General features: G+C 36.5%; 1 protein-coding gene across 5 annotated transcripts in view; it reads right to left on the bottom strand.

Moving 5' to 3' along the window:
* Nucleotides 1-26,972, bottom strand: part of GALNT13 (polypeptide N-acetylgalactosaminyltransferase 13) — a 198,016-nt gene that overhangs the window by 101,536 nt on the left and 69,508 nt on the right. For all 5 annotated transcript variants that reach the window (XM_072418163.1, XM_072418162.1, XM_072418166.1 and 2 more), the window contains exon 2: nt 14,384-14,552. In XM_072418163.1, the coding sequence (XP_072274264.1) occupies nt 14,384-14,552 (169 nt within the window). The remainder of the gene's footprint in view (nt 1-14,383; nt 14,553-26,972) is intronic.

Here is a 26,972-nt window from a genome sequence, read left to right as displayed (position 1 = left end):
CTGCATTCAAAGTTATGATGCGCTGGTACATGGTACCATCCAAAATGAAACATATTTCCCCCACGATATCTGGCTGTCCGGTGTGAGGCATGGACTCCCATATTTGGTGGCCTTGTCCTTCTGTTATTAGATTCTGGAGCAGAGTGTTTCGCTTGCTGCATACTGTTTTTTCAAAACAGGTGGGTAAGGACCCAGCCCTCCTGCAATTTAAACCTTCTAACCTTCCCAATGTCCAATTCCAATTATGTGTACATATATTGATTGCAGCAAAACAAACCATAGGGACACACTGGAAAGCTCAAGCTATCCCATTTTTTGAAGTTTCAAAACGCATAGACAACACATTTCTTAATGAAAAATTTTCCAGTGTCCTGAATGACTCACAGGAATTTTTTTCTGCTATTTGGGAACCCTGGCAGCAGTATTCTCTCCCAAATGTGCAGTTAATGTGACAGCCCTCTAGGTATGGACTATGTTTTACCTGTTTTTTTTTTTATACGAGGTGTTTTATACGATGTCTTCCTAGACTTATCCTTTTTCCCCCTCCTGTCTTCTTCTAATGTATTTGTATTGTTATTGTTTCCTTTTTTTTGTTTGAAGTTGCACTTGAAATTTTACTTTTGTATGTTTTGTATTGTGCTATGACTGTTAATATGCACATTGTACTGTATCTCTAGTTTTGTTATGTAAAAATGTGTTAAAAAAACTTTCATAAAATGAAAGATGTTTCACACATTTGTACTTGAAATTTGCTGTACATATAATCTCATACAATATTTGACATGTTTTACATAAGCTTCCTCAGGACAGATGAGATGAATCATGTTTAACATAATATCTGCTCAATATTAAAAGCTAAAGTCTATCGTCATCTTTAAATGCAACAGATCCAAGGGGAATCACACCAGTGGTGCCAATATTTAAAATTCCACCCAACATCCTAATATATGTGTACACTTTCTAGGGGGGCCATATCATAAGGTCTATAGATCTTGTGCTTAAAGTCCTAAGCTTTTTTGCAGGCATCCTCCTTTAGTTCAATGCTAAGGTTTAATTAAATTATCTGGGTCTTTAAACACAGCCCATGCACTTTAAATAATTCGTACATTATGTAAAAGTGCCAGAAAAGTCAAAACACCCCATCATTGTCAGAAATACCCAAAACCTCCAAGTTAAGATGGAATAGGGCAGTTGACTATAACAGGGAGATTTCTTTAGGTGTCATCCAAGCATTATACAAAGATTTCAGATTATTCAACCATCATCTATTTTTAACTGAAATTTAACTTTTGGTGGACTAGCCCTTTACACGCATGTGAATTTTGTACTATTACCTTATTGCAACATGCAATACACCTTGATTGCTATGATGCCTTTAGATAATACCTATTTTTTACCTTTGGTTTTTGACTCTTGTTGGCTGATATACATATTGTCAAACACTAATACATCTCATTTAATGCTCAGTTTAACACTATTATACCATAATATCTCTTCACACATACCTTTTTACATTATATGTTTCAAACCAAACACCTAATACCACTAATATAATTCTCTATACTAATTGATCTTGTCCATATCCTACCTGTTTCTGATATATCAACTCATTATGTAGTTCATCACAACTAGATTATTATCGACATCTCTAGTCATATATTAACAATTAAGCTACATACACACTTCCAATTATTATCGTTGGAAAACGAACGACGAACGTTCATGCACGATATATATGAACGATAGTATAGCACCGATCCTGCACATAGAGTTAACGACACGATCGTTCGTAGATATTGTACACACAATAGATACGATCGTTTGAGCGATAGAGGAACTATGTGCACGACAGGAAAGTGAACGGACGTTCGTTCATCACGCATGCTCTGAACATGGACGATCAACGAACGACCGTACACACGAACGATGTTCAACGATCGTCGCCCAATCCGATCCGTCGGTCCGGTCGTTCGTTTCCAGCGACTTTCCTCGTTCGTCGGCGTCGTTGGTTACTTTTTTACGAACGATTTTTTGCCCAATCGATCGTTCGTCGTTCGATTGGAACGATAAAAATTGGAAGTGTGTACGCACCTTTAGACACAAAGAAACATGTTAATTATAGCATAATGAATAATTCTGTATCTGATAATGTATTTATTTATTTATTTATCTATCTGTATGTCATTTTTAAATGCAGTTACTTTCAGCAAATATTAAGTCCTCTGATAAAGCCAATATAGACGAAATGTGTTGGGATGCCATACCATATCTCTAATCATTTCACAGTGTTCCTAGTTAGGGATCACCACTGTCTAGAACGCTAGTTCCAAACACTCCTCCTTTTTTATGTCATGAATATGTTTTGTTTGTATGTTATATGAATGTAAATGTAACCTACTCGGAATACAATTCATTAAATTTGCCTTCAAACCCCAGCTTTCCTCGTTTCCTTTTCTCCATTTCAGATTATTCACCCGTCATCTATTTTTAACTGAAATGTAACTTATGGTGGACTAGCCCTTTACACAAAAGCAAGAAAAGGTTACACTTGTCTTGAGAAGCTAATCCAGCCTTTTTCTACCAGGGCTCCATGGAAACTTAGGGTTGCTGGAGATTCTATTAGCAGTAGGAAACAGCAAATCAATCACAGTTATCTCAGTTATTGATCAGTTTAATGTCTTAATGTTACATCAGGCTCCAGGTATAACATTAGGTGTTCCAATCCAATTTTAAGGCCATGAAATATAAACCAAACTAGAAGTCCTTCATTTAGCTTAAAGGGTTAGTAGGGTCTCACCATAAAAGCCTGGGTTTGGAAACCAAGGATACTGATTTTATCAGCAGAATCCTGGGAATATAAAACATAAATATCAGAGTTTTTTGTAGTATGTATAGCCCAAACTTTGTTTTTAGAATTGGGATTAGACCCTCTAATATTTTGATTCCTTGTTCTGATGACCAGTATCACAAGACAGATCAGAGTTTCTAAATTTCAAAGTTGTAGACCAAGAAACGGTCATAAAAGTTTAGGAGGGGTATTCCATTCACTTACTAATTTTCACTTTCTTGCATCTTTGAAGCAGAAATGCAGGGAGATCTTTCCAACAAGATACAGATCAAAATAAGCATGTGTACAGCACTGAATATAACTGGGTATTAAGGTTTTAAAGTAAAGACAACAGAGACTGCTGATCTAGAAATTAATCCAATTGCCCCATGGGATCAGGAAGGATTTTTTTCCCCCTGTTGGAGCAAATTGAACCATGCGTTATAAGGGTTTTTTTTTTGCTTGTATATAGGGTTTTATCTGAAATATGTTTATTTCCCTAGTGGTTGAACATGATGGACTTATTTCTTTGTTCAACCTAACTATGTAACTATATACAGGGCTTTTAACGTTGCCTACATTTTCCGAAGTAAAAATAAAAAAGTCTTGGCATACATACACGTTAACATGTTCAGTATCAAAAATTAACTAAGGATGGACTGACTCTTTAACTTTCATATTTAGCCTTAATACCTTCTATTCAGCAGTGCAGGTTTGTATGCAAAACATATTTACTGGCAGTTACATGGATCAGGCTAGTGCACAAAGCTTTCGCTTACTATTGGTATTCAGACGGTGTCAGGCAGGACACCGGGCTCCTCTACACAAACACAAACCTCTATCAGATACAGAAGCTGCAGGAGAGGTGAATGGGCTTCAATTCATTTCAGTGTTGTTCTCTACTCATCTCCTATTTAGCAGGTTGTAAAGTCGCAGACTACACTAATCATTTCTTGGGCATTCCACAAGTTATCAGCACAAGGCAAAGGCAAAAGCAAAGGAAGTCAATTTCATGCTAGACTAACCTTGAAGTTCTAAATCTGCATTCACTTTGCAGGATGATGTATTACCATTGAGAGACACTAAAGATTATGTGCATCATTTGTTATCTAACAGAAAAACCCTCAGCAAACTCACAATACCAATCAAAAAGTGTAAATCTCCGGGAAGTCTACTATCTTTCTAAACCAACCTTCAACTCTGCTATGTGGTAGACATAGCACTTACTTAGAAGTCATGCACCAAATAATGAAAACAGTTTAAATACTTCTGATTGAAGCTTTAAATAAATTTATATAAGAAATGAAAATTAAATCAAGGTACAGAGAAATAGCAGGAGATTAATGCATGACCTGTATTTGTGTTTGTTAAAAGACCTCCAGGCCCAGACCAAAAATGTTTTCCTTGCATTATTCTGCAGACTGTCTGCTAAAGAGAGCAAGTGTTACTAAACAGAGAGCTCTGTGTCTTAACCCAGGTAGCTGGGATGCTTGCCAACCTATTTACCCATACTTACCCACTCGTCCTTTCTACCTTCTCCCCTCCCCTTCATTCTATTTCCCTTTTCCATTTCCCCCCAACCAAGACACAACACAACTTTTTTACAGATGCCCTCTGAGGACCCCAATCGCCACCCTAGGTGAAATTTTTTGGGCGGGTGGGAGAGAAACTTGCTGCCGTTTCTTCCTTAAATTCCCCTACTTCCTCCTTCCTCCCCTTTTTAAAACCTAACCCCTCCACCCCTTTTCCAAACTTCTAACCTATCCCTGACCTCCTAACTTCAACCTATCCTAACCCTCCTCTCATAACCTTCTGCCTCCTGCTTCCCTATCTCTTGTTCATGTCCACCATTCACCCCACTCCCTCACTTAGCAGCCCCAGGCTGCTCTAACACAGCAGGTCAGATGACAGTAGTAAGGACTGATGCTCTAACACAGATTACAGAAATCCTCCCTGCAGTACAGCATGCAAACAATTTTCTCCTGAATACATTTGCACATGATGCCCTAATTGCACATTTTTAGAAATCTAATAAATTCATAGTAAATTCCTTATTTTCGGCATACTTTAGGAAATTATTAGATTTCTTCAAGCTTTAAAGGAACACTTCAGCTACATACAGTCACTGCTTACATATCATTTGCTGCAGATTTTTAGGTTATACATATTGAAAGGCTGTTGAAGGATATTGCATCCAGTATAAAATATACACATTTTGCTCAATGCCAAACAATCTGTGTCCATAGACTTCTACAGGTGCTTTTAAAATATTTGCATGGACAGATGTCAGTGTGTTTTACATCTCTGAGCTGTTGTGTAAAGCATAAAGATGAATAATGAATGTAAGTTTCAACACTGGTATTTTTGTCTTGCCATAACCATAAAACTTTCTAGAAAGGTAGAGAATTGCTTCAAAGCAGAAATTTGACATTAAAACATAAATTGTGAGCAAAAAAGTATTATAATACAGTAATGTTATACTATGTCTGTTCTGCAATCTTACCATCCTTCTCGCAATCTCCTTAACACTGTACAGGTAGATGTACATGTGCAACTCAGTTTTAGCAAATGTCGGGTGCCAGCATGAAATATTTACACTATGCAGGAAATATGTCCTCCCATGATGGCCAATTAGCATAGATGAAAACCAGCATGCACCCAGAAAAACACCCAAAGAGATTTTTGTTTTGTTTATATGTGTGTCTTGAGCAAAAATGTAGACCCATAGCAGCAAAAGGGTTATCGTGGCTGCATTTTTTGACAGTTACAAGAAAGTATATACAAGAAAGCAATCATTGGTGGGTGAAGGGGTCTACTATGCCCCTAAGGGAAAACCTGGTCACAAAATGTAGTTTTGGCTATTTATGGATATTCCAGAAGAGTAATAAATCCTATAATTCTGCCACACCGTATTATTAAAATGGGGTTACCACTATCAATTTGCATTTTTTTGTTCCCAGGTAATTGCTTTAGGAACATGGTAGATCCCTTTTATCCAGCATTGGTTGGTTACTTGTATAAAACGTAAACACTGTCAGTTTTTTGGTGTCTCTTTCCCATTTTCCTTCACTTTATGTGCTTTAGACACAACAAAAGTAAGTACAAATCTTCCAAATGTAAAATAAATCCATCTATGGCTTTGTTTGTATTTTTTTTTTTTTTTTTTGCAGGCAGTTAACATTTGGATGGATTACTCTGTTTTTAGTCCTTTTTTCTGGATAGCACATTTTGGGAGTCACTGCCCAGAAAACTCCATTGACTTGACTTCAAAACCTCTCATTCAAACTCATAAGTACTTTGCTATTTACTTTGCAACTTATGCAATTGTTTTAGGTGTTTGTAAGTTTTTGTTTTAATGGATAAATAAAAAAAGTGAAAAAAATGTCCCATGTGTGTCTAGCCGGCAAGTATCTAGCTGGCAATTCTGTGCTGTAGGCAACCACAGGCCAGCGTGCCCTGTTTATTCTCTTCAATGGTGTCACTAGCAGCAGCAGGGGAGATCAGGCAAATAGCTATCAGTCCTCTGCTCTGCAGTCTCGGCAACCTCGGCTTCCCTTTAGCTGTGAATGGTCTTTCAGCATCCCCTGCTCTGGGACTGTGTGCAGGTGAAGGGTATTGAGAGTTGTGCTGAGGCTAAAGAGTAGTTTCTGATCTCAGTCCTGCACTGCCATTGGCTGTTGGTGTTTTATAGCCTCTCTGCTACCAGTGAGCAGCCGGGCTGGCTTGCTCCTAGTGTATAAATTCTTTTTATTTACTGTTGCTGACTTTGATTGTTCCTGACTCCTGGGTTGTAAGCTGCCTGGACCAACCTTTTGGCTGTGACCCCGACTCTGCTTTGTGTTTTCCCTTGGGTACTCCGTCTGGTGGACTGATCACCTGTGTATGACCTCTGGCTTAGTATTCTGGATTTGCTTTATCTGTGGGCTCCTGGGTCCTAGGGCAACCGTGTTTTGGGAAACACAACCCGTCTCCTGAGGCTGAGCAAGGCTTGCTATAGGCAAAGGCTGCAGTGTTAGATTGGGAACTGGCATCTGGTGAATACTGGTGCTGGCCCAGAGCCGTACACTTTGCTAGGTGTTTGCAGCTGCTTGTGAACCATGCACAGATGTTTTCAAATGCCTGAAAAAACTTGCAGTTACCCTCTGTTTCCAAACCCACGTGGTTAGCGGTTGCCAGTAAGCACCCTGGAATGTCAAATGTTCCATTTATTATGCTAATGTGAATTGTACTCATCTGTAACTTAAATCCAGACTTACTTTTGATACACATATTGCTTTCTAAGGGTTGGCAAACATACTTATCATTAATAAAAAGGGGTTATCTATCTTGGATTTTTCAATAATGTGAACTGAGCAAAAGACAGTTGTCACCAGAAGATTTCCCCCTTATTTCTGCTCTAATGACAATATAAAATGTTTTATTTTACCACCTTAATAATTGCCATAAAGAGAGAGTAATTATTGCTAGTAGGGACAACTATACAAATAGAATTGCGATTCTAACACTCTACCTCCCTATCCAAAAAGGAATGAAATGCTACATGCATGTAACAAGTACTCAGGTTCTGTTTCCTTTAATTTAGCAAATGCGAGGATTTGAATGATTGGTATACCTAATTCTTGCCACAGAAATTTGGAAGGACTATCATGGGAGAACCTGGGTGATATAGCAAACCTAAAGTGGATCTGGTCAAAGAATGAAAACATTTGCCAAATATTGGCAAAAGATCTGTAAGAAATCTATTCTAGGATTGTTAGATCACCCAGGTTCTCCCATGATAGTCTATTGTCTCTAGTCTTGGGGAGGTTTAATAAATTAGGTCCATTATAAGCCCCAGAACTGCATCTCCCAGGAGCCCTTCATTTTTACAGATAGTATAGGCAGACTTTTGGGAATATAGGCAGTAATATTTTTTTCTGCAATAAAATTTTGTATATTCACGGCAACAGGAAAACATTGGGGTGGGAATATACTGAATAGGCCAGCAGGAGGAAACTTGGCATGGCATTTCTGAGAAGTGACAACACTGGTTGGGATTTATGTGCAACAGATACAGTGTTGCCAGTTCATGACATGAAGTTAGGAGCTTACTGTATATCTGCCATAACCAACAGTTTTTTTTTGCATATGCAACATTTTAAAGGGATAAAACTCATATGCATGATTTCAAGAGATGTATTGCACATGTTCATTTTCATTTTGCACACACACAATTTAAGTCATCAACTTGCTAAGTGAACAAACACTTCCGCTTTAGTAAATCAACCCCATGGTCTGGCTTGATGGAAACAACAGGCTCTCCATATAGCAAGGAATGCTAATTGCATTCCCTGATATATGGATGAACATAAGAGCTGGCATTTGCATATCAATCAACCATAATCAAAATGTAAAACAGCAAGCAGCTCATAAACATGATAAACTAAATAGGACTGTAGCTTTCCTTTAAATTTCCTAATACTCATTATAAATAAATATATGGGCCAAATTAAAATTTTGGTTACATTTACTGGAGACCTTCTTTAAACATGTCATAAAGTTTACAACGGAAGCAAATTTTGCTCTGTTTCATAATGTATGCAATTCACGAGCAGTCTGCACGGAAATGCTTTAAAATTGAGAAGTTTTTCATTTCTCACATCCGCTAAAATGCTTTATAAATGATTTCTTATGGATAATTCCTACTAATCTAGGAAATCCATTAGTATATCCTAATTATAAATATTTACAGCCAGCCAGCCGCTTTCCTCGCACACTGGATTGCAGCTATTAAATTAAGAAGTGGAAGCTAAAAATGAAATATGCCTTTAAGCTTTTGCTAAAGAAGGCTCTTCTGCATTCCTCCATATTCTGCCTCAATTCTCTTTTTATGAAAAAGGCTGTCTAACATGGATGGAAATCCATAAGCCATCTATGCAGCTGCTAAGTTCAATTTAATGAAAGTAGTGTATCAAGCAGTGTGTAGATGGCGTTATATAACTACCAAGATTATGTAAGATATCCCATTTATAATAGGAACTTCCAAGGCCCTTCCAAGACAGTTTCATGGTGTATTTTCCATTTAAAACATGAAAGTTAGCCATTAGAAATGGAGGGTGGTTAACCGTCTCCATTTGATCTGTAGCTCTGGCTTCTTTGGTAGATAAAATTTGATTATAAATCTTCATCACGTTAAGAATACAAATTAAAGCCAATTAAATCAAACAAGTGTGCAAAGAAAGATGCCATATCTAATCTATCTCTGAAAGTATAATTTAGTCTGTTAGACAAGGGCAATAGATCTTGTAGTAAGATACCAGTCCCCTCATAATTCTGTTTTCAAGGATTTATGCTAGCATCAAAATCATCACAGATATCAGATAGACAATAATTGATAAATTACAAACTTATGTACACCTAAACAACCAATCACTTGTACATCAGACTGATCAGGGGCAGATAATGTGTGCCGCTGCATGAGGGCTCTGGACCTGCAGCATTCATCGCAATGCACCAGGGGGTATCAGACAGTCCGTCCATTTAGAACTCCAAATGCCCCCTCTATAACTACATATTGATTTAAAAAAAACAACATTGATTTTCTACAAATAGGAAAATGTTCAGATACTTCAATGACTTTAGAGATTTAGGTATCTAAACATTCATACCAGTGGTATGGGATTTAAAACATGGCCCCACTAACCTGTGTATCTGCAGGAAATGTGGAGAGAGATACGCTCAGTGTTTAGAATATAAGCACTGAAGTAATTTGAGTCATTCTTCAGGCAGTTCAGCTGACAAGTTTCTCTCTCCAACAGTGTTTCAGCCTTGTCAACTCCAATGTTAACACAGAGTCGCTGCAGAAGTAGGTAAGGATTTGTTTCAAAAGGTACTTACTGCTTACAAAAGCTGAACCTATGCTACCTTGGACTAGGGCAATCCTCACCATAAATCTGGAGAAGACTCAACACCATTTGACCCATATCCTTGGAGCTTGGGCTTTCATTGATAAGCCCTCTGGGGGTTCAGCATAGTGCAGCCTGCACTCCCAGTATTAAAAAATTGAGCAGCTTTTCAATATTATTACACAAGAGCACTTCTCATTTCAAAGGAAATATAACCTATTACTGTCACTGAGGAAGAAGAGGGAAGCTCTGGCTTGGCTTCAAGAATGTAATATGTCATATATACTCAAATATAGACTCATCTTAAAAAAGTCTGGGGTACTTTTTTGAAAATTGACCCAAACATATACCTAGATCAAAAATGCAGCCATCACCAATAACATTCAAACCTAATGAATAGAAAATGCTAATGAAATTATTGTGAAGAAATATAACATTTAAAATCACATTGGCATAACCTGCGTAAAACCTGAGTATTAACAAAAATTCTCTAATGGCATTTTGAGTCATTCCAAATTTCAGTTTATACTTGAATGTATGTGGTAACTAATTTGCCCAAGGCACAGTCAATGGTTTACATTAGATCTCCAGTAGGATAACCTGTCAACTAGTATTTTCAGAGCAGAGCCAATAACAAGGTTTTCTTTAAAGCAGATGGTGAGATTGACAACTTTGCTGCAGTACAGACCATGTGGGGGAATCCCTTACTTTAACAGGAGTTCTCCCTAACAATAGAGGATGGGACATCAGACTTTTGTATTAATCCTTTCACATAAATCACCTCCACACAACAAAAACAGAAACAGGAGGCTTTTTCATCTGCAGCCTCTCAATGCTTTATCCTTTTAACTTCAAATTGATGTGTTTTGATTTATTTATGTTACAATGCGATGCAAAATTTAACAGTTTCATTTAAAGTAAATCTTTCCTTGCCAATGTTTGCAGAAACTACTGCCAGATATGAACTATTCAGCTAAGAAACAACTTACTGGTGTATAAAAAGCAAACAAAATCTCTGAATTGGTCTATAGCCCAAGACCCCAGTTACTTCCCTGTTAGGCACTGACATCTTGTCTTTGGTGAAGCATTGACTAGGTGAACCCAGGATGTCAATCACAGAGCACACAACATACACACATTTTTCTATTCTATAATAATCATATTTCACTGCTTTCTGAACACATAAACATCTAACAGCAGCAGAAGGTTTGTTAAAAAAGGAGAGGAGGGCTTTTAGTTGACTTTTGTTAAAAAAAAACAAATTGTGCATATCATGACATGTGGTTGGGTTAGGCTGTATGTTTTGGAGAAATAGAAGTGTGTTTGAATCTAAAACTGATGGAGAAGATTAAAATAGTATATAAGGAACAAAAGTTTTTTTCTAAGTGATAATATATGGTGAATCCAGGTATTTTATGTAAAAACATGTCAGGCTTTGATGAAAAATAAAATATGGAAAGTGCTTTGCATTAATAACCATTCCATGGATCACCAATATTGTACAGTAGCCTAAAAAAAGCTGGGCCTGCATCCCTCTGAAAATAATCTGCATTTACAAATATTCACATCCCTGTTTGCAACTAGAGATGGTCAGTGAGATCCAGAAAAAGGTGCAAATTAGATGCAAACTTATTGCAAAATGAACTGACTTGAAACTGATTCATCAAGAAACAATTGTTTTTAACAGGGTCAATAACCTTGGGACTTTAAAGGCATGCATTCATTCACAGTCCAATATGCATTTCCTATTGATACAAATATTTAATAAATCAATAAAAATATAAAAACAGATATATGCTCAAATAATTATTCTGTGGTTGTTACAGATAGGCTTATAACAGTTCAACGCGTTTCTCGAAACATAGTCCGCTTCTTCAGGAAAATATTAGCTTCGATTGAAAATTCCTCCATTGAACGAATTTGATTCCTTATTGCAGTATGCAAAAAAGCTGGTATACACCACAGCCTGGGCTCTATTCCATTTCAATTTATTATTCATAGGTTATTTATATGACCCATCCAGGTATTATCCTTGGTATAATCACTTCCAGCATTTTCTCCTCAAATTACTTGAAACTGAGCCAATCAGACTCTTCAAGTGTAGCATTTTATTGGCTCAGTTTCCAGTCTCTGCAATTTGTATAACATTTGTATATTATTTGCATAAATCTGATTTTTCTCTGCATCAAATTTTGCTGTATCAAAGCATCTAGCTGGAACACAATCTTTTCCCTAAGACTGTAAGACAATCAGAAATGTGTAGCTATTGGACTTTTGCAGCAGAAGTTTGTGCAATATTCTTTATTTTGAAGGTAATAAAAAAATCTGTGCACAATATCATCTGTGATTAACCCTTCCACTGGTTATTACTTAAAATGAAATTGATAAATTAGGCCCATTGCCTGTACCTTTCTGCAAAAATGACTTGCCTGATTGCTCATTTTTAAAAGCAGATCTTTAGTTTTTAATGCCTAAATAGGACCCTTTGCAAATCCCAGAGCAATGCAACCTTCAAAAAAAAAACATAGCCAATGTTTTATTGCTTTAGACAGGGTAGGGAATTGTTGAACTCCTTGACAAGTGGAAAATGGTATCCAGCTAATGTTGAAAGTGGCGAACTCAATGATCTATAAATAAGGATCTAGCATTGAAACAATGGGGCAGGGAACACAGCAAAATTCGAATGAGTTTGTTACATGCTACCTACCCAAGGTAAATTCGACCTGTAATTTGAGCCTGAGTGTATATTAGAAAAATATAATTGCCCCCATTTAGATTTAACTAGAAGCAATTTATAGACACAAGGTTTTCCGAACAACACACAATGATAATACAATTTACATCAAGTTGGTCACTTTTATGTGCATACCTAAAAAAAAATAAAGAGTAAAATAAAGATAAAATATTCCTTTTAAAGGAACAAGAGTAAATAAAAGACGTGTTGCCCAAAGCAACAGACACATCTCCTTCATCTCCTCCAACTTTCATGAATCTCTCTCGTATTGCTTGATGGAGCCTAACTGGCATTCTGCCGAAATAGATTCATTATTTTTTATTGTATACAGTTCACTTCAGGCGTATGGCCAGAACCAAGCTGTCTATTTTTAAACATCCTGTCTTTAGGGGATACTTACATTAGTTAACCAACCTCCTCCAACATCTGAACTATATGCAGCTGCTGCCAAATAAACAACTCTTGCTATATTATCCTCCACGCTTGTTAAATGAATGTGGAAGCTATTTACGTCTAATTAAGATTAAGAGTAAAGGTTTTAGTTTATAATGTATACTGGCATACCTGAGAAACAATATACAGCCATCCATCATATAGAATAAACACGATGGAGAAGAAATATGAAATGCGGAGGCGGCCGTTGCCACGAGCCAGAGTAACATGCTATTAGGTTTGCTTGGTAGTTTAAAATAGTTTGCTGTACATTTGCTCAGGGCAATCTTGATCCAAAGCTTATTTTTAAAGGACCAGTGTACATAAAACTCTTGTAGTAATAAAGAGCAGATTCCAAAATTTAGTTGAGCTTTTAATTTCTGGGTACCATGTGGACAAGCTGAATAATGTATTGGGTTCCTGTAAATCCTTAACTTCATGAAAGATTCTGAGGTGGTCAAATAGCCAAATCTATCAAATGAGTAACTGTGTGATGTCTACATGACAATTGTTATTCCTTGATTTGTTTTCCATGCACTTGGGGAGTCCCTAAATCCCGAGACTCCACTGTATTTATTATCATGACTTCTGTACCAACTTGCAAACTAAGCTCCATAAACCTTAAAACCAATTGCCACTCATGGCATCCAATAATCTAATGCAGTGCTTCCTAACCAGGGTTCCTCCAGAGGTTGCTAACAGTTCTATTTGCAATGAACAATTTGTGCCTCTCAGGTCATTTTAGGTGACCCCAATGATCATTTTGGCTATCTGTAAAGATGGCATTCTTCCCACTGGCCAGCAATGTAAGAGGATAACTTCCCAATGACCACCACACTAATGTACTGCAAATTGTGGATAAGCAAATATATCGGGGGTATCTTGAAGACCCCTGAAGGGTTACTTCACATTAAAAACACTAGTTTAATGTAAAAATATGTGCAGTCCTCTGAAAATCCCTTCTGTTAGAAGGTGTAAATGTAATAAAACTTTATACTTACCTCATTTCAGTCCCATACCCCCATGGTTCCGGGAAGTGTTCTGGTGATCCTGCAATACATCATTCCAGTCCATTGCAGAAACAGTCACAAGCTGTTCTGTATTTACAAGACCCCTTACAGGAATTATGGCAATGTGATCCTTGCCTAGGTGTTGTCAGAAGAATACTAGGTTAGGTAACTTTTTAGGTGCATGTCATGAGTGATTTAGTAAGGACCCACACTGTGTAACTGGACCTTTCATTTTAGAGGACTGCAAGTAAAACACATACTAAGATATTCTCTGAATTATAAAAATATAAACACACGATGAAAGATAGCGATTCAGATGTTGACCAGATCCCTCCAATGTTTCTTGATCTTCCAGTAGCCCAATTCTTCAAAATTATGGACATACATGGATATATAAAAAATATACACAATACCAGACAAAAAATGTCCCAAAATCACAAGACAGACAACAGATAGCAGTTAGGAGCAGCATTAGAACTTACTTAGTTAAACTTACCCCTCCAATCTCACATCTGGCAGACTTCTGTTTAATGCGATCAGATCACTAGCCATGAGGTTAAACTGGTTGATTTTGAACAGTTCTTTCATTTTCTCTTGATCATCTTTGGGGATTAGTACAGCTTTTCCCAACTCGCCTGGCCCTTCTTGGTTTCTTGAAATCACAGCTAGAAATTAACAAAAGATATATATATATATTGAGATCATTACTTCATAAATTATGTGAAAGTTGTAATGTTTACCACCTAAAATGATAAGAAGACCTTGAAGGGTAACTACTTTAGCAGAGAGAAAATCACTTCTTCTATGGGCAATTCTATGCATTTGATTTCTTGTGAATTCAACGTTTAAATTAATTGGACAGCCCATTTAGTCCTTTTATGATTGTCCTTTGTATATGATTTACCCCCACATCCTACTTCATAAGTGATCCTTCTTCTATGGTGCAAGTCCTATATTAGAAGGACAACAGTTGGCACCACAAATTGCATAAATACAACATTTCTGAAGTTTCTGGAGTTTGTAGAGTAAAAATGCTTGAGGAGTAATGGATATCTTGTTTTGACAAAATCCTGAATGGATGCAAATGTGTAATGTGCGGATGTGTAATGTGATTTCATGGGTTGCTCTCTAGTGTGTAGAAACAATGGGCCTGATTTATTATATCTCTCTAAGACTGGAGAAGATAATCAATAAATGGAGAACCTAGGTGACCCAGCAACCTGGAATGGATTTCTTAAAAATCATTTGTTCTTGGTTGGCAAATATTTTCAATTCTGGACCAGATCCATTCCAGATTTGCTGGATCACCCTTGTTCTCCCATGATAGTCTATCTTCTCCATTCTTTGAGAGCTTTAATAATATAGCCCGAAAGTCTAATTTTTATAGCAATTGTGTAGAAGTGTTATAAGGACAGTGAGAACCAGAAGGCTTATTGTCCAGATCAATTTCCTATGATGTTTCATACCGTAACACAAAGCTACCATGGACTACAGAGAACCCCTTTCCTTGGGGCGAAGCAGCACTATTTATGTCTCCCTTAGCCATGCAGTAACTGTCAAAACTCATTAGAATTCTGTTGCAGAATAACACATTAAACAAAACTGATTTGAAACTGAAAAATAATCCGTCTAGTTGACAGGTTTTATTACTCTACAATTGAAGCAGTTGTCTTGGAAAGATTTTTGGAAAAGTTGATTCTTACTCATACAATGACTAACAAATATACCTACATAATAAACAAAAACTTAAAAGTCAAATATGCCTATATAAACTGTATTATTCTATAGTTATATATTATTACTTTCTTTCATTATGATAAACTTTTTATATTTTACTAGGGACTTATCCCAAGATGTTATATAGCATGCTTGTAGGTATTAAAATTTTACTTAACCACGAATCAGATTCATACTCCTTGAGTATATTATTGATAATGGATGAACTCTTACCTTTAGAAATGGTTTACTTATAGATTTTGAGATGCGAACGTACCAATATACACTATTCATTTTTTTTTTAAATCATTCTTTACATCCCAATTACTAACCTCTTACTACAGTCATATTAAATGAGATCTGTACATATACATGAAAATCACAGTGTAGTTTTTGGCTTGTTTATGGAAAAAGTTGCTGGTTACAGATTTATTCAGAAAGATCATTTGTGGCATCATTTACCAAAAGTAGAGTTTTGTGTTTTGATTTTGAGTAAATGTCAAGATGGTGTATTTTTGAACCCAAGTTCCCAAGTCAATTCAACTCCTGAAGCCATTGTGACACACATTCTCTCTTTCATTTTTTTTATGTGCATTACACATACATTACACATAATTAAATAACATATAAGAAGAAATAACCAACCCAGGGGAAAATGTCTCTTGTTTACCCAAGAGATATAAAAAGCTACAAAGCTCAGCAGCACCCAGTCAGAACTAGAAAACTAAGTTTGGGTAGGCTGACCTATTGAAACAAAAGCATAATTTATAGCTTTCTTAGATGGAAAAGTGCAGGTGGGACTCAAAAAGCAAGAAGCATGTATTCAAATGTATTACACAGAAAAATCCTGCAGATTTAACTTCTCCCCCAACAGCAAAAATTAAAAAAACTAAAAGAAGCAAAAATGTAATAAAGTCATGAATAAAATATCAAAAGGTTATCATAATAAAAGAGAGTAATAATATAGAAACACGCTGTTGTTTTAGTGAAAGGTGGTGAAATGGTACTCTTTTTTAGTTAATGCATATCACAGAAGTATCATCTGCAGAAAAATTTTTATACAATAAATATAATTGGACAACTTTGTTTAGAAAAAAAGGTTTGTTTAAAAGTATAAAATATGTTATTTATGGTGTGTCTTTGAATTTTCTCATTATAATGTGCCCCTATATACAAAATCTATACACAGATAAGAGAGAGATGGGAATTAATTAGAACCAGTTAGGGATAACAAGGTAATTATCAGGGGTTAAATAGGAAAAAAACCTTTAATAAAATAGGAAAACACACAGCTAAATGTGTAGGTGTGTGAACAGCTGGAAAGGACCAGGAAAGAAGAAGCAAATATATATTGTAGTTGAATAGTAATTACAAGGTTTTGTTTGATTTATTGTATGAGACCTTTGCACAGTAAAGATGACTTGTATCTAAATATAGATACAAATATATATCCAATGCTAAGTTTGCTACAGTGAAAAAAATGCATAAGAAACAGCGGTGGTATAGTTACATTTCCTTAAACAGTCTATGGTTCTTTTCTGTACTGGCTATATAACATGGACTAGGTACTAGATGACCCCATCTTTGATGAAAGGGAGGATGGAAGTTCAGATTGGCTGTTGGCTAATTAATTTAAGTTCTAAGTTCATTGGCCTTCAGACATAGTCAGTAATGAATGGAGCATAGAGAAACATTTTCACCAGGTGGTATAAGACACTTTTAATCAATACCTTTAAGATTTTTAAGCATTTGTGTATAACTTTCACCTGCAGAGCCATGTTAAAGAGATGTCATTCCTTTTACTAGCTCATCCAAAGCTCAATGTGATTTTCTCCTATTGTTTTTTTTAATTGATATTGATTGTTATCACATTTCATTAAATTCATACCAGCTATGAATTACAAGCATTTGATGTACCATTTACTTGTTTGTTTGTTTTGTATTTTAATAAAATGAAGAATACCTTGTACACAAACTAGCCATTCGAGTGATTGCTTTATAAATAGCTGCATTTGTTCTGAAATGCACAATTATAACTAAATAATTATATTTTTAGCAAATACCGCTGTAAGATGTTGATCCAGGGAGTATCTACTTGGTAAGGATCAATCAAGTTTTTAAGGTTTCTCATCCGTTTCCCTGGATTTACTTTTTTAATAATGGACCTATCTGTGAATATTTAGCTATGTTGCTTTTATTTTGAATTTGATGGTTACTAAACCGGAACATGTATAGAGTTTTTCCAACACTCTTCTGGCATTCAATGACTCCGCTGGGCACATAATTCATTACAATTTACAAACATTTCCCTAGGTGGATGGGGAGAAATATGATTGCTATGATTGTAACAAAGGCTAATATGTTAAATCCTATCCACCGAGAAAGAGGGCTCCAAGGATCATATTTAGATCTTAGACACATAACTCATATATAATTAGATGGCTTGTGCCTCTGAGAAAACTGATTCTGACTCATATAATGACTAACAGATAGATTTACTTTATAAACCAAATATATCCATCTGACCTGTATTACATACATAATTATGTAATGATGTTTTCTTATCCACTCATCACAAATTGTTATACAACATCTGGCAGTACACCAATGTATTGTTATATAACAGTGTGTTCTTACTTTGAACTGCAGCAATTTTCCTACAGCCACCAATCAGAATTTTTAGGGCAAGTTTATTACTAATTGATGATTTGAATAATCTACTCAAGAACTTACACTAAGGTTTCAACATTAACATTAACAACTCATTTCATCTCCACTTTAAAATTTGGCATCAGGAAAAAAAGAGACAGGTGTCTATATGTCTCCTCTGCAATAAGCATTTTTACCTGCCTGATCGCTATCTCATCTATCAAAATTTGCTTGTTTACTACATCCTTGGTTGCCAGGACATTTCGGCACATCTCGGTTATCCCTGCAGGTGCTGGGACTGGATGAATTATAGGCCATCATGGCCCAGCCAAGCACGATGGTTGAAGATTGCAATGGGGAGTAGAAGAAGGTACACGAGTACCTAAGAGTATACACTGGGTTTAGTTCCACTTTAAAGAAAAGCACTCACCCTCTGTATTAGACCTATACTGTATATCAGTGTGATCAAACTCATTAGGTTTGAGGATCTTGAATGTTGCTCATTCTTTATCCACCAAGGTACCCAATCCACATAAAAATGTCAGTTTACATGTAAAACCATTGCACATGTTGAAAAATCAATTGTAACAATATGTACTCACATGTATGAAAGTATAAACCACACTCTGTATCATATATTCTACATTACAGTGATCTGTACCAACTCTCACACTGGATTCCTAACTTTCTAGTGAATGCCAGCTGAATTTGCCCTGCACATTACCTAGAGGTCTGGTTTTAAAAAAATGAAATTCACCTTTGAAAGTGAAAACAAATACATTCTAAGAAATATGCTGCTTTCAGATTATATAATATCCTAAAATCTGGTGAACATTCCATAATGAGGATAAATTAACTCTACTCACAAATCAGTTTTCATTAACTCATATAAAGGATGGAATTTCTATTCAGTCAACACAATTAGGTCCCCTTTCTGTACCCAGCCCGTAAATGGACAGTAATATTACAGAAACACACTGAAATGGGCACATTTCTGCATCATTCTGCATTCTCTGCATGACAGCATTAGAGTTACATTTAGTTATCTATAATTATATATTTTAGTTATATAAAAGTAATGATTTTCTAATAAATGCATAAATGCATTCATTGGAGTTCTTATTGTGTGCCTAGGGTTTGACATTAACCATAAATAAATAGTCATGAAATGTGCTAAAATTATTTTAGGTCTTTTGACATTAGATAGTTCATTTGCTTTTCATTTTTTGTACAATGAAGCCATGCTACAATCACAGCAGAGAGAAGGAAAATCTTACAAACCTAAAAAAGTGACTTTTACAAACTTTTCAGAGGCAGTCAGTCAGTTTTAATCAGTGTAACCTTTCCGGGAACATGAAGTGATACATGTCGGTGACACAGTGGCTGGAGAGCACTTAGTGATAATGAAGGGCAGAGAAGAGCGTGCAAGTGATGATCAGTACAGCTGCGGTCTACTACCTTGTTATTTCAGTTTTATAATAAGTTGGTTATATAAGGTAACTCTACCTTACTCTTTGACACCTGGTACAGACTGAATTGTGGAAAGCGGCTTTTACTCTTGTGCATCCTCCCTTTACTAAGGGAATGATTTCTAAAGGGGCGACCTGTCATCATGCTATAAGGTCCCTTTATATTAAAAAGAATTTTGCAATATTTTGTAAAAATTGAAATTTGTGTTTGCCTCATTCATAAAAGTGGCAAGCAGCTTGACATCATTGTTTTTATAAAAGATTGCCAGATCGCTGCTTTTTACTAGCAGTTAAAATTGTTCTGACCATTTATGCCACTTTGCATATTGCTAAATAGCTTTTGCTACTTAAAGCAGATCCAAACTCAAAATAAAAAAACTACAACTACCTTTAATCCCGCAGATCCGTTGGGAGATTTTTTCGTTTGGGTCCCACGTCGTCCCAGTATCTGTCTTCGGCCCAGCGCAGAGGAAGTGCTGGGCAACAACAATTTCTTCTCTCTTCTTCCAAGTTCTTCTTGCTACGTCACCCAATCTCCCACTGCACAGGCATCAGATCAGAAGACATAGATGGGGAAAAAGACTGGCGATCTTACTGCGCATGCACGAGAATGGCAAAATTAGTTCATGCGCAGAAGGAGCAGCCAAGAGGGATGCGTGACGTAGGTATCCCAGGAGGCTTTGTGCTCCCATTCATTCTTGATTACCACTGCGCTCAAGACAGAAAGGGGAGGTGCTGCATTCTTTTTTAATCAACCCTTTTATGAAAGGTAAACCTTTTGAGCTTAGGTCTCCTTTAAATAATGGGGAACACCACAGGCACCAATGGAGATCAGTGTCTTTTATTTCAAATACCCTGATCGCCACTTGTTATATGATTACCATTTTTAAAAAATAGTATAGATGGCCACTATGAAAGTGATCGGTCCTCTTTGAAAAAGATGGAGATCAGTTACTTCATTCCAGTGAATAGGATTCCTGGTCATCTCTCATCACTGCAATCAGATAACTGATTACCACTGTACCAAATGTGATCACACTTTTTTAAATTTGATGTTATAAAAGTGGGGATTAGTTTTTACAAAAGTAGAGAATATTCAATATAAAAGTCTCTTTTTACCATTTCGGTATAAATTTCTTTACCTTCCCCAAATGTGTTGGTAAGTCAAAGTTAGGGATGAGGTTCATCTATGGTCACAACCTGTGTTTAACTTGAACTTCAATGGTTTGCTTTTTCTACAAACTGTGGATGATTGGTGCTCATTATCAATAGTCTCATTCTTGGTGTTTACATTGCTAAATGAGAGATAAACTTAACTTTAACCAATCCATGAGATATATAGGTGAAATTCACATATCGCAGCTGTTTTCTCGGCCAGAGGATTCAAATTTGTGTCGATGCGGTCCTAGGATTTAAAGCAGTGTGACTCCTGGTAGCCTCTACCATTCTTAATGTTACTAGCTAGGGAAGTGTTTCTCAACCAGGGTTATGTTGAATCCTGGGGTTACTCCAGAGGTTGCCAGGGGTTCCTTCCCACTGGCCAGCAACGTAAGAGACATTATTCCCAATGACCACCATACTTCTATACTGTGATCTGTGGATATAGTATTTATAGAAGGGGTTCCTTAAGACCTGAAAGGTATTTCAAAGATTCTCCACTGGTGGAAAATGCTTTTACCAAATAATTTTGTAATAGCTGGCTGTAGTTCTTCACTATAGTAATTACTTTTATTTATGTAAAGTGCCACATGTTTCCATATACCTGTAGTCCCTGACAAAACACACTGTGGGTTAAATATTGGTGTTTTTTCATACCCACAATAAATCTGTTCAGTTCAATACTATTATTATTAATATTAATAATAAAAATAATAATAATAATAAAACATTTCATATGTGAGCCTTAGAATGGTCATTTGTTGCTTTGTTTCTGTGACCCCAATAAATAACAAGGTGACACGTATGCAAAGTCAGCAGTTGATGAATGCCAAAGCTACCTCGTATTCCTGCCAAGTGCCCTCACAAGTGTCCATTTATCCTAAGCTGTAGCACTTGAAGCCAAGAGGAGATCCTATCATCTCCAACATATGATATAGTTCTGCTGGAAGAAGCATGCTGTCAGTCATCTGCTACATTACTTAAATTTATTGAGACTTTGATTAGCTATTTATTATTCACATGCAAGTATCCTTACATAAAATGCCAATGTGCATATAAATCATGCTTCTGTAAGTAAAAGGAGAGAATCACTACTTCTAACCATTTATATCATTAAGCTTCCCACGTAAGTCTTCGAGAAAATGAGAAAAGTGAGAATGAAAAAAATTACACACACCCCCACATACAGATGAGACCCCTGGAGTCTTTACCATGATGTGTGCTTACTATTATGAAGCTGATTCATAAAAAGCGAAGGAGAGAGACCAAAGGAAAAAAAATTGGAACTGTAACTCAAAGCAGTCAATCAGAATTATTTTTTTTAGCAGTAAACCTGACTGATCGCAAAAGGCAACAGCTCCACTTCTGGCCAGGGGTCCCCAACTCTGTTCTTGGAGTGCCTTATAGAGGGGAGATTTTGGTAAAAACAGAGGCATATTTGGATCCATGGAAGACCATTCCTTACTTTATTTAGTGCTATCTAAAAGAGAAATACTAAATACTGTATGTGTGCAGATCTTGACCCTGGAATTGATTACCCCTGGAATAGGCCAAACCCTAACTAGTTCAAAAGCATCACATCACCTCATCACACGCACGGCTCAAAGACTTTTCTAGAGCTGCCCCAGGTCTCTGGAATGGGCTTCCTCATCCTATTCGACTTGCTATACTTTCTTCTCATTTAAAAGAGCACTCAATTTTTTTTCAAACTTGCCTACCCATCCTCTTCTGTGTTTTGAAATGTAAGGATACAACCGTCATTACTTCCCACCACTCCATATCTCCCCTCCTATTGTGTGTTAATTCCCCCACCCCCTAGATTGTAAAGCTACGTACACACGTCAGATTTTTATCGCCCGATAACCGGCATCGGCCAATTATCGGGCGAAAATCTGCCGTGTGTACAGTCGGTGTCGTCCATCGTCCGGACGACCGACCTGCCGGATCCACGGACGATGGACGACAGCCGATCGTAATGAAAGTGAAGGGGAGAGCGCGCAGCAGGGTGCCGCTCCGTCGCTCTCCCCCTCCCCTCTTCATACAGCATGAACGGTGCTGTATGTACAGCACCGTTCATGCATCGTGCACTCCCTTGTCGTTGGAAAGGATCGTGAAAGATCCTTTCCAACGACAAAAATTGGCAGTGTGTACGCAGCTTTAACTCTTCGGGGAAGGGACCTCTACACCAGTGTCACTGTCTGTATTAGTCTGTCATTTGCAACCCCTATTTAATGTACAGTGCTGCGTAATATGTTTGCACTATATCCTGTTTTTTATATTAATAATAATTATAAAATCCTTCCAGGGTTATTTTAAATGATTACCCCAACTAAAACTAAAATGCGAAAAAAAAAAAAAAAAAGCGTGATGAGGACAACACAGACTGCATCTAGGTGGGAATTTATAGGCACCATGTACATTGGGCTAGCCAATTAGCAAAGGCAGTAGGGAGTACCAGGGAATGCCACTGCCACTGAAAAACCTGTATATATTGGGATTTTCACATTTTTCTAGGATCAGCGCAAAGCCACTGAAAAAGTCCCATTCCAAAAAAAAATAATTTTTTTTTCATAAATAAAAGTTACGCAATACAATGCATTTTTTTTAAATCCTCCACAAAGATTTGGAATTAATCTCAAAGACCATGAACATACTAACATGATAATGAAATCAAAATTGCGGCAGGGAATTGATTTGTATATGGGAGCATGTTCCAAGTAAAAATGCATTCCTGTCTCAACTATATTTTTATTTTTTATATCAACTTGCTTATTTATTTTTTTAAATAGGTACATATTTATATAGCACCCCATCCCTCGACCCTCAGGCAATTTTTGGTTGTAATACTATATTCAAGGGCTTTGAAGGTAACCTAAAAGACTTCTTTACACTTTGAAAAGGTATTTAGTCACTTGCTCTTCTGTCTCTGGGACAGGTAATAAAGGTAAATCTTCCCAATGGGGATACACCTACTAACAGTTAATAAATTATATTGAAACTGTACTGGGTAGGAAGGAATTTATTCAATATCTCTAATTTAGTTGGCAGTCTGATTTGAAAGGGAGCTCGTAACACTTAACAATTTTTACATCTACCATTTTGTTCTATGCGGGATCATCAACAGATACTACAACGGATTTCAAGGGTCACTAATATCTTTTGCATTCATTTGGTAATCATTATGTGGTCATAAAGAGCTGTTGGTAAAAGAACTGGGGAGGAATTCATTTCTTTTTTAATAAATCCACAAAACATTTTCTTCAATCTAAAAAAAAAATGATTGAAGTACTTTCAAGCACTTTTTCTATTCTTCATGTTTTGACAAAGCATCTAATTATCAGTTGGATCAGTCATCATCAAAAATCAATAAAAGATTGTGTGTGCTGCTTGTGTCCTATTACTGCACAGAGCAAGTGGTATTCTGATTAAAAAGATCAATGTAATATATTTAATGAATTTAAATGACCTGCACATATAGTAATGAGAATGTCTATTATTTTCATATCGGAAAAATACAGAATGGAGAACTTGGCCATGCTGGACTTTTTTCCCTTTGTCTTGAATAGTTTTACACTGCTTTTCAACCAGTTCATCATGGATGGTGGCTAGGTATCTGAAAGTCAACCTGGATAACACTGAACTCTTCATCTTCTCCCTCTCATCTTAGAAACCTCCCCTTAGCATCTTTATGACTGTAAATTTCAAATGCACGCTGTATTGGTGTTACCTTTGAATCTTCTTCAGGTCCCACTTCCTGAACATCTCTAGGTCCTGTCAATTCCACCTGCACAACATTTCCAAATTACATCCATTACTATCATGTAATGGATGTATCCATTACTATCATGTGCATCATGACTTTGGTACACCAAAGTCATGATGCACACTAATAAATATTGCCATGACTATGCCAAAATTCTCCTATCAGGTAGTCCATTATGAAGACTTTTGCCTCTAAAATCTATCATGAATGTTGCATCTAGACTTATTTATCCGTTTTCCTACCTTTCTCATCTTCTGTTCCTCTGTACTTATCTCTCATTTGAGTTCCATTTTACCTTAAAATCAAATCCAGCTATTGCATTTGCTTTTAATTTACTTCTCAGCTCCTGTCCCACCTAATGTGCTATCCTTACACCCAAATACCCCCCTAGCCATCATCTTAAATAGACCAGCACTATTCTCCAGAACACCCTTCCCATTTGGATTAGGCTTTCTCCTACCTTTACCACACATAAACTCCCAAAATCCATTACTTTAAAATTGTCTATTCATCTCATTGTCTCTCCTACCTATTTGTAATTAGCCACAATTTCAATATTCACCTAAACTGTACTATGCTTACCTTCAAAACAGTTGGCCTGGTTGATGTTGTGATCCTTGGCCTTTAATACATTTTAAATCACTGACCAGAATGAGTTTGCAGATCAGGCGGTCAGATAATTGTCAAAAAGTTATATGCATGCTTGTATTAGGTGCGGCTAAAATTGTTGACACCAAAAGATCAGCTTTACATCCAGGCAATCAACATTCTTTGGAAGCAACTGAGCACTATGTAACTATGTAACTGAGCAATATCATCTCCTATAATTTCTCAGAAGTAGGTCTGCTTTAAGACCTCCGGCATTTGGAGAGGCAAAAACTGGATGGACACCATGAGCAATAATGGTGATATCAAAATAGGTATTTACTCATTGATGTTTGTGATTTATTTGTTCAGTGATGATCTGTGTACATGATTCAAAGTACACAACACTTACCCTATGTGCCTTGGCCAAGTGTGCTTAGCATCCAAAACAGCATTTGACAAGGACCACTGCCTGCGAGTCCCTGCACTGCTCATATGCAATGTGCTGTAATAAATGCTATATTGATACAAATGACTCTATTCCCTATATGTATGCATGTAGTGCTGCATTTAGCATGTGGCCTTATTCAAAAGCTTTAAATGACTGCATTTACAGAAATGAGTACATATCCCGCTGTGCAGTCACATATATAGGAAGCATCAAATACAAGCATCTCTGGTGTGGTGTGGAGTTCTAACAAATGCAGAAGGTAAAGAATATTTTACAAAAATCTATAATGTTTTCTAAGAACGTGAATGCATTTCCTTGGAAGTGTGTCCTTACCCTGAAAAGGTTAACTCTAGCCAGGGAAAAAAAATATAATGCATTATAGCCACAGCTGTGTCTGCTAGCTTTTAAATGTCTGGTCGTAGACACAGCAGAGCTATTGACGAACAATCAAACTAGGGAATGTTAAAGTCAAGTAAATAGAACTGAATTAACCGTCGCGCATAATAAATTGTTCCATTGGCACTTGCTGCAAAATCGATCCAGAAATTTATACAGGCATATACAGGCATAAAATATACAGGCATAAACAATCGCAATACTGGTACTGTTTATAACTGCAATAGAAATGTTTATTGTGTGAATTTAAAAAGCTTTCTTTTATACCATATAACATACATTTTGGATCATTTATTGCATTTTTGACATATAAAACCAGCATTGCTGTAGATTTGACTTGTAATTATATCTAATAAATAAGCCTTACCAGGGCAGGAAATATTGCACTTGATTTTGAATAAAATATAGTGTGCATTTGATTTTTTATGGTAAAATGAAATAGGCCATTGAGTAGATAAAGCTACATGCCATTCTTCTGCACAGTTTAGAGTGCCACTGATATATTCTCATAGGACAGGAAAATGGTAGCTGGAGGGGCATAGCCTTGAAGTTAGAAAAGTAAAGTCCTTTTGTAAATTTTTTCAAAAGAGAAAATGGACATTTTAAATAGATACCCCCACTTGTTCCCATCTCACAAATATGGAACATATTTTAATATTTTAAATCAGCCTAAACTAACAAAACAAAAAGTCACCAGGAGGTAGATTATTTCTTTTGGCTCTTGGTGGATTTGTTTTATTTGATTTGATTTTTTTTGCTCTTGTGGAGTATAATGTAGGGTCTAGCTACATATAGAGCCAAATGCCTAGAACAGTGTAATTACAAAGTCAGTGGCTGTCCAATGGTCAATTTGGATCACCGTGGACCGGAATGTCCACCTAGGAGTTGGTGGTGAAGA

This window comes from Pyxicephalus adspersus, chromosome 7 (genome assembly GCF_032062135.1).
Source record: "Pyxicephalus adspersus chromosome 7, UCB_Pads_2.0, whole genome shotgun sequence".
Lineage (NCBI taxonomy): Eukaryota > Metazoa > Chordata > Amphibia > Anura > Pyxicephalidae > Pyxicephalus > Pyxicephalus adspersus.
Note: the sequence above shows the minus strand (reverse complement) of the source record. Positions and strands in the feature narration are given on the sequence as shown.